Source organism: Halichoerus grypus, chromosome 7 (genome assembly GCF_964656455.1).
Source record: "Halichoerus grypus chromosome 7, mHalGry1.hap1.1, whole genome shotgun sequence".
In the NCBI taxonomy this organism is placed as follows: Eukaryota; Metazoa; Chordata; class Mammalia; order Carnivora; family Phocidae; genus Halichoerus; species Halichoerus grypus.
The window spans coordinates 18,978,745-18,986,710 of NC_135718.1; the positions used below are offsets into that span (position 1 = coordinate 18,978,745).

The window sequence follows — 7,966 nt, forward strand, 5'->3', positions numbered from 1 at the left end:
ATCTCCCGGTCTTCAGGCTAAGATCCCCTTGCCGGCCATTTCTCCTCCTCACATTCCCGCCCCCGCCCCGCAGACCTCTGCGGGCTGTTGTTGAGCCCACAGCTATGAGCAAGCAGCGATGCCCCCTGTGAACTCAGAAACCCAGCCCCCAAGTCTGGGCTCCAGCCCTCGCTCCCCCACCTTCCCCAGCCCCATCCATCTCTGAGGCTTTCTCTGTGCCTGGAATGGGGTGGGGGGCTACACCAGAGGCCCGCGCTGTGTGGCACCGTCGCTCAGTCTTCTCCCTTTCCCAAGGAGCAGGGCCCCTGGGGGCGAGGGCAAGGCAAACCCCTCCCCAGCAGACGGAGCAGAACAGAGAGAGTCAACAGCAACAGTGTTTATATCTGCTCCTTTGTCTGGGACACACAGCCCAGTGCCTGAGGGCTTGCCAGGGTGGCCTATTGTCTGGCACTGTTTGCCTTTGGGGCGAGAGGTGCCCTGGAGTGGGAAGAGAGAGGCCCGGTGGGGGTGGGAAGCAGGGCCCAGGACCACACCAGGCAGCCAGCCTTGGTGCCAAAGGCCGTGGCTCAGGAAGCCCCTGGGCAAGGAGCCAGGTGCCGCCCACTCCTCTGTCTGCAGGCTCAGATGACAGGACATGGCAGGAACTTCCCACCTCTCACGAAGACCCCTCAGAACCATTGTCTTCCCTCACCCATGCCCCTCAGGGCCCCCAGATTGCTTCTCAGGGCTCACCGGGCCACCCCTGCACACCCACCCTCGCCCCCAACCCAAGGAAGTTAAGGAAGCTGAGAGACACTGCTAGGACTTGCCCAGAGGGGACAGAAACAGCTCGGGGAGAGCTGGGGACCTGCTTCTGGGGCGACGTCCAAAGTCGGTCCGCACGTGTGTTAGAGGCGGCTGGCCTAACAATTCCATCTTCCCCAAACCACCGCCTGTCCTTCGAGTGCCCTCCAACCCAGCTCCTCCACGAGCGGCTCTTCCGTCAGGGCTACATCTGATCACACGTAAGCATGGAACCACTCCACGTCCTGCCTTACCTGCTCCTAAACTGAACGAGGCAGCCTGTCACCCGGAGCTGGGGGACCCCGCGCAAGTCATTTCCTCTTTGATGAAGAGGGGCCGGACTCCTGGATCTTTAAGAGCCCTTTCAGCTTCGAAGTCACAGAACCAGGACCCCAGGGCGAGGATCTGAAGCCCTCCTAGACAGCAGAGTGGAACCTGATACTACAGGGATGCAACAGGAAGGAGCCTGCCTTCGGCCAGAGACAATTCAAGCCACCAACCACTACGCGGTTCTAGGCAGGCGTCTCTACCACACTTTGTGCATAGACCACACTCTGAGCTATATACCACACGCTGCATATTATCACACCGTAAGGCGTGATACACATTTTGAAGTATATTCCACACTTTGGGGTATACACACACTTCAGGGCACACAGACACTTTGCAGCATGTAACCCACTTTGTGTAGATCTACACAGTTGGGCTATATCCCATACTTCGTGTATCTACCACACTCTGTGTAGAGACTTCCCTGCTGGGAGCATTCCCTAGTGTTAATGGGACTCCGGCAAGGCTCTGAGGTTCCGAGTGCAGACCCTGGAGCCAGACAAAGTTGGGTATGATGCATTTCCACCACTTGTTAACCTTGAGCAAATCACTTGCCCTCTGAGATTCCGTTTCTTCACCTGTACAAAGGAGATAATAATAGTACCTACCTCATAGGGCCTGGGGGGAAGATTAAATGAAGCAGAGCCCATAATGGGCTCACCATAGCGACCGGCACACAAGAAACACCTGGTAAAGGGCACCTGGGTGGCTCAGTTAAGCTTCAGATTAATGTCCTCTGGAGTCATATCAGGGTCGTGAGCTCCAACCGGAGTTGAGCCCCTCGTGGAGCCCCTCCTCTGCTTCCACTTGGAGCCCTGCGATGGGCTCAGCAAGGGCTCTGCTTCTGGCTGGGCTCGCTGGGAGTCTGCTGCTCTCCCTCTCCCTCTGCCCCCCCCCATTGCACGCATGCGCACGCTCTCACGCCCTAAAACAAATCTTTAAAAAAAAAGAAACACTTGGTAAATGGTAGCCTTGCCATTGCTCACACTTTCAAAGGTGAGTGTTTTATAATGTAATGTACTGTTTAATTTAAAATTTTTAATTGGAAAAAAAAAAAAATATATATATATATATATATTCGGATGTTCCCGTAAAGCTTTGGAAACTCAGATAACAGACAGAACCATTTAATTCATATTTATTTCACATTTGATCTGTAAACTTTTTATTAAAAAAAAAAATCCACTGTCATTAGCAACGTGTGCTGCCATTAGTTTGTCTTTAGTGAAGTAAGAGCGCAGGCCTTAAAGAGTCTCTGTCTAAAACGTGTAGAAACTCCGATGTAAACACGAGGTGTCCGCCCTCTTCCCTTGATTTTGGGAGTTCATCAATGACATGATCTCAACCAGAAAAGCAGGGGGGAAAGGACAATACTTTGATACCTAAGAGCTCCCGGGACAGGAACTGTACAGTTTGGCAGGCTCATTTGTCTTTTCAAACTGTTTACCTTGGGCAAATTGTATCAGGTTTGCTTCTTCCACGTAATTTCCACTCCTCCATCTAAAAACAGCAGCTAAAAGATTTCTTGCAGTCAGCACTTTTGGAGAAGGAGGGGCAGGTGCACAAACATACAAGATAGAAACATACATATTCTTCAAGCAGTGGCCCTGCAGAGACGGAAGGTGGGAGAGAGGGAGGGAGGGACCCAGGAAAGAGATACTTTTAAAGTGAGTTACTGGGGTGAAGGGTGCATCAGAGGATAATGGCTTTATACACAGGGCTGCTGCAAGGCAGAAAGGTTCATTTACTTCTGTCTTGGTCCCTCCTTGTAATATTTACATAGGAAAAGGCAATTATGCTGTTAGGCACAGGAAAAAAATGGACAGAAATCTTTTCCCCCTCAGGAAATCTCAAGGCAGGTCCGGGCCCCAGGGACAGTCACCAGTTGCTGGTGAAAAGGACACAGAAGGAGGTAATGACACCAGAAAAGGACTTGCTTTGCAAAGGGGCGTGGCCTGAACCGAGACAATGTGTCTGCCTCAAAGGCATCTCCAACAGCATCAGAAGCCCAGACATCGGGGACCCTAGCGTGTACTATCAAAAATAGTGTGTATTTACAGTGGGCGATGGGAGGATGGGCAGGGCTGCCCTGAGCATTTGTTTAAAAACAGAGTTAGGGGAAGGGGGAGAGCAATTAGCTGGGGCTGGGTAGCCCCCATCCGTTAATCCTTTGTGAGCCGTACCCTCTGGGGTCCGTTCAGTGCTTGCTTGCTCTGATCTGCATTGACAGCTGGACTCAGGGGAGGTGAAAATACCTTTAGGAAGCAATACTCAGTAGGGGACTCCCAAGAACCCAGGAAGATCGCGCCAAGTCACAAGGGGCCCTAACAACAACTGGGGGGCCTGCGGCCCTCCCAGCCAGTTCTTTTCCCTGGGGGGTGGGGGTGGGGGAAGCAGAGGCCCACAGGAGGCCACAGGGCAAGGCCTGGCCAGGAAACACCGAGTAGGCAGGACCCGGGTTTCAGTGTGCTGGGACTGCAGAGACGAGCCCCTCGATCCCCGCCGACTGCAGTGGGCGCCAGTCTGTTCGCGGGTCGCGGACCGGGCGCTCACACGATCCGTTTCCTGTCCCCCCGGCAGAGGATCTTCTTGAAGGCCCGGCGGAAGTCGTGGTTGAAGATGGTGTAGATGACCGGGTTCAGCGAGCTGTTGCAGTAGCCGAACCAGAAGAAGAACTTGAAAAGCGTGCGCGGCACGGAGCAGCCCACGGCCGTGAGCGTGTACGTGAAGAAGAAGGGGAACCAGCACACCACGAACACGCCGATGACCACGGCCAGCACGAACGTGAAGCGCTTCTCGCGGTTCTGCCGCCCGCGCCAGCGCGACGCCTTGGCGCCCCCGCCACGCTCCTCCCCGGGCCCCGCCGCCGACGCCCCGGGCCCTGTGGCCCCCGGCCCGCGCCGCGGCAGGCTGTCCCCGGGCTTCACCTGGCTCGCCCGGGCCTTGGCCTTGGCCCGGGGGCCGCGCTCCGACCTGCGGGGCCCCGGGGGCCGCTCGGCGTGCTCGGACGACGAGCTCTCCTCCAGGTCCAGCGCGTCAGCGTCGCGCGGCCCGGCCGGCGCGGGCTCCCCGGGGGCACCGTTGAGCTGGGCGGGCAGCGGCTCGGGCTCGGCGCGCACCGGGCCCACGCCGCGCTCCGGGCCCAGGCCGTTGGGCCTGCGCTCGGCGCCCCCCGGCGGCGCGGCGGCGGCGTCCGGCCCCCGGCGGCTGGGCGGCACGCGGGTGCGGCGCTTGGCAATCTGGTAGATGCGCACGTAGACCAGGATCATGATGAGGCAGGGCGCGAAGAAGGAGCCGATGCACGACGAGATTACGTACCACTTCTGGTCGTTGATCTCGCAGCGCGGCTCGGCCGGCTGCTGGCCGCCGCTGCCGCCCTTCTTCTCGATGGAGATGAGCGGCGGGAAGGAGATGACGGCCGAGATGACCCACACGGTGACGATGATGGCCTTGATGCGGCGCGGCGTGCGCTTCAGGTTGTACTCGATGGCCTGCGTGATGGACCAGTAGCGATCCAGGCTGATGGCGCACAGGTGCACGATGGACGAGGTGCAGAAGAGCACGTCGAGCGCCAGGTAGATCTCACACCACGCCTTGCCGAAATACCAGTAGCCCATGACCTCGTTGGCCAGCGAGAAAGGGATGACGAGCGTGGCCACCAGGATGTCGGCCGAGGCCAGAGACACCAGGAAGAGGTTCTGGGGCGCCTTCAGCGCGCGGCTTGTGAACACCGCGATGATGACAAGCACGTTGCCGAACACCGTGAGCAGCATGAGCAGGCCGGCCAGGCACACCAGCGTCAGCGTCACCTGCAGGGAGTAAGGGGTGGCCCGGGCGCCGCCCCCTGGCGCCTCGGTCCCGTTCCAGCTCGCGTTGCCCGCGTCCGGCTGCAGGGAGCCCATGGGCGCGAAGCTGCCCTCGGCCAGCGGCTGCTCCTGGCGGAACATGAACGCGGGTGCCCGCTTGCCTGGCCTGCTGCCAGCTGCCTTCCGGCCCTGCGCCAGTGGGTCCTCCTCTTCCTCCCGCGCTCCGCTCGCCCTGCCGCGCCTCACATGGGGAGGGGGCCGCAGGGACGCCGGCCCGAGCTGCCGGGGGGTGGGGGCTGGGGGGCGCTAGCAGCCCATGGGCCCGGCTCCCGCGAACGGCGCCCGGCCTGCGCTTGTGGCCCTCGTGGTGGGCGCCTTCTCCTGCCCAGCTCAGCACAAGTTTTATTTCTAAGCGGCGGGAGAGAATAGGTCGAGCCGATGGGGAAAGGGAGATTGATTCTTCAAGAAGGGAGAACAGAAATCATCGGTGGCCTGATCACTTGGAGGGATGACAGAAAATTTAAAATCTGTCTTTATCTTGACTCTTGAGCCTGAGCGAAAGCAAGAGGTCTTACCGTGTGCGGGGCCCGCCCCCACCCCGGGAGGCAGCCGAGGGGCGCTGATGCGGGCCTGGGGTCCTAGGTCTGTCTTCTTACATCCCCGAAGCAGCGATTACCGACTCCCTCGCTTTCCCCCAGACGCGGCGGTGCCGGCCGGGCCCGGGCTGGGGCTGGGGTGCGGACTCTGCCGCCTCTCCCGGAGCGCCGCCGGACTTCCAAAGTTGCGTGCCCAGCTGGGGCTGGGGCTCAGCGCGCGGAGCTCGGGGGCGGCGGCGGGGCGAGCCGTGTGCGGGCAGCATGAAGACGCCCCCGTCCTCAGGTGGGCCGGGGCAGGTGGGCGATCGGCCCTCCCGGAGCCGCGGCCGAGGCACAGGGTCTCCTGGGCGTTGGCCCGGCGAGCGGCGGGTGCTGAGTGCAGCCGGACGGGCCGGGGTCCGAGGGCAGCGTGAGTTGGGGCAGGAACGCAGGGCTAGGGGAAGAAGGTGCTGGGGGTGGCCGGGCGGCGGCGCGCCGGCTGCTGGGCGTCTGCAGCGAAGCCCGGGCCGCTGCTGCTCCGCCGCGCTCACCGTGGACTGGTTTTATAGCCCCAGGATCAAGCTGGCGTTGCCGAGCAGCCGGCGTCAGCCCCCACGTGGGAAACCGACCCTCCCCCGCCCCTTGCGCCTCCCCTCCGCGGGTCTAGCGCCCGCGCCCCGTGTGGGACCTTGGGGAGCGCTGGTCCCCTGGCCGGACGGGCTCTTTGGAGAGGCGGGTACCTGGAGCGAGGGGTTTAAAGAGCGTGCCCGGGGAGTGGGAGCGGCCCCTGCTGGGAATTGGCCGAGCAGCTCCGGGCCGGCCCAGCAGAAAGCAGCGGGCCCCGGGGAGTGCCCCCATCGAGCTGGGTCCTGGGAGGGAAGAGAGTTGGGGACCCTGGCCCGAATCGGGAGCAGCATCCACCGGTACCAGTAGCATCCGAAGCAGCCTGGCCCTGGCGGCGAGGAGAGTGGGGTGCTGGTGAGAAGGAAGGCACGCGTTCGCCTCGAACCCCCTGGGGCGGAATTGGGAAGTACCCCCCGGGGAGCGGGACCCGCCCAAGGCCAGAGCTCCGCTCCGGGGAGAGGAGGCCACGTGTGGTCTGAACCACAGAGGAGTGTGCGGGACACGGACGGCCGGGCACCGGACCGCGCCCCCTTCCACGGCGGTGAGGAGGGGTCGCGGAGGCGGCGGCTACGCGCCACGACTGAGCGAGGGTGCACTGACACCTGCTGGCAGCTCGTCGTCACGGCGGCCACGCCGGGCGCTTGCTTCCGCCTCTGCAGTCCTTTGCCTACAGCGCCTTCTCCTATTTCAGGACAAGTTTGGGTCCGAGCTCAGGAAAGGAGAAGCCAGATTTTAAATTGCACTTTGTCACGTTGCAGAAATCTTCCTAAAGCATACACGTTGTGTGTCGGGAGTGGGAGTTCGCCTGAGAAAGTCACGTTGGGAAGGGCTCAGCCGGCCATCCGAGCCCGGGACTGGCATCTCATCCTGGCCAAGGCACGGCCCACCGTTCCCTCAGATCCCAGAGGCCTGGAGTCTCCCCTAATGATGGCCCAGTTCTAGCCCGCTATGAACCATTTTGTCTTTGTGGAGGCAGGAGAGCTGGACTCCAACCCCCCCCCCCGCCCCCATTCCAGATGCATACACACCGTCTTTTAGTTAAGGAGGGGGGTGCTGGTCAAAAGAGGAGAGAATCTTTTCCATGTTCTTTCTGACGGGAATAGCATGGAGCAAGGTGAATGGCTAGTTTTTCTGGGCATGCTGGTTGCCCTACAATAGATCTCGACAATTGCTGGAGTACCAGCTTGTATTGTGCTATCTGCAGGTTTCAAATCAGCAGGCAGTTTAAGGGTAAGCCCAGGAGGATAGGATCTGTTAACAGGAGAGATTAACAGAGAAGTTAAAGAAAAGTCGCCTTATTGAAGGACCCGACAAAGCAGAATACCTTATGCAATCACCTAAGCTGGAAGTTCAAGATCCAGCAGATCACCTCTCTGCGAGGCAGGGTGCAGGCTCAGGTCTGGCTCCGGGATCGGGATGAATGCAGGGCGGTGAGCATCACATTCAGCCCCAGCTGATGTCTACAGCCTGTACCAGTGATACAGTCATTGAAGTAGCCTCTCTGGATGCACAGAGGAGGACTATATTTTTTCAAGGTACTTCACAGATATCTCATTTGACTTCAGTACTTTTATCTCCCAATCTCTGATCCAGTCGGGTGACCTCTACCAGTCTTAATTCCGAGGAGCCAGAAAGCTCTTTTCTGGAGGATCTAAAGGAAGCTGAGAAGACAGAATTTCCTCCCTCTGTTGAGCTCATCACTTCCCATCTTCTGCTCAAATCTTGGCTCTGAGTCTCCTGGCAGGGGGCAGAAACATGGCACAGGCTCGGTTGCCCAGGTGAATACACTTATTTTTGCACAGCAACCAGGAGCCCCTAACTTCAAGTATGAATGATGAGAGAGACAAA

At 59.6% G+C, this 7,966-nt stretch overlaps 1 protein-coding gene across 1 annotated transcript; it reads right to left on the reverse strand.

Annotated features, from left to right (window-relative positions):
* Positions 1–2,235: 2,235 nt before the first annotated feature.
* On the reverse strand, positions 2,236–6,117 carry ADRA2A (adrenoceptor alpha 2A). The gene has a single exon (XM_036099054.2). It carries the CDS (start codon positions 5,058–5,060, stop codon positions 3,663–3,665), a length of 1,398 nt encoding a protein of 465 aa, XP_035954947.1. The 5' UTR covers positions 5,061–6,117; the 3' UTR covers positions 2,236–3,662.
* Between the last annotated feature and the right edge of the window lie 1,849 nt (positions 6,118–7,966).

What these genes read in the sequence shown, in the direction of transcription:
- ADRA2A (XM_036099054.2), bottom strand. Translation starts at nt 5,060, where the DNA reads ATGTTCCGCCAGGAGCAGCCGCTGGCCGAGGGCAGCTTCGCGCCCATG.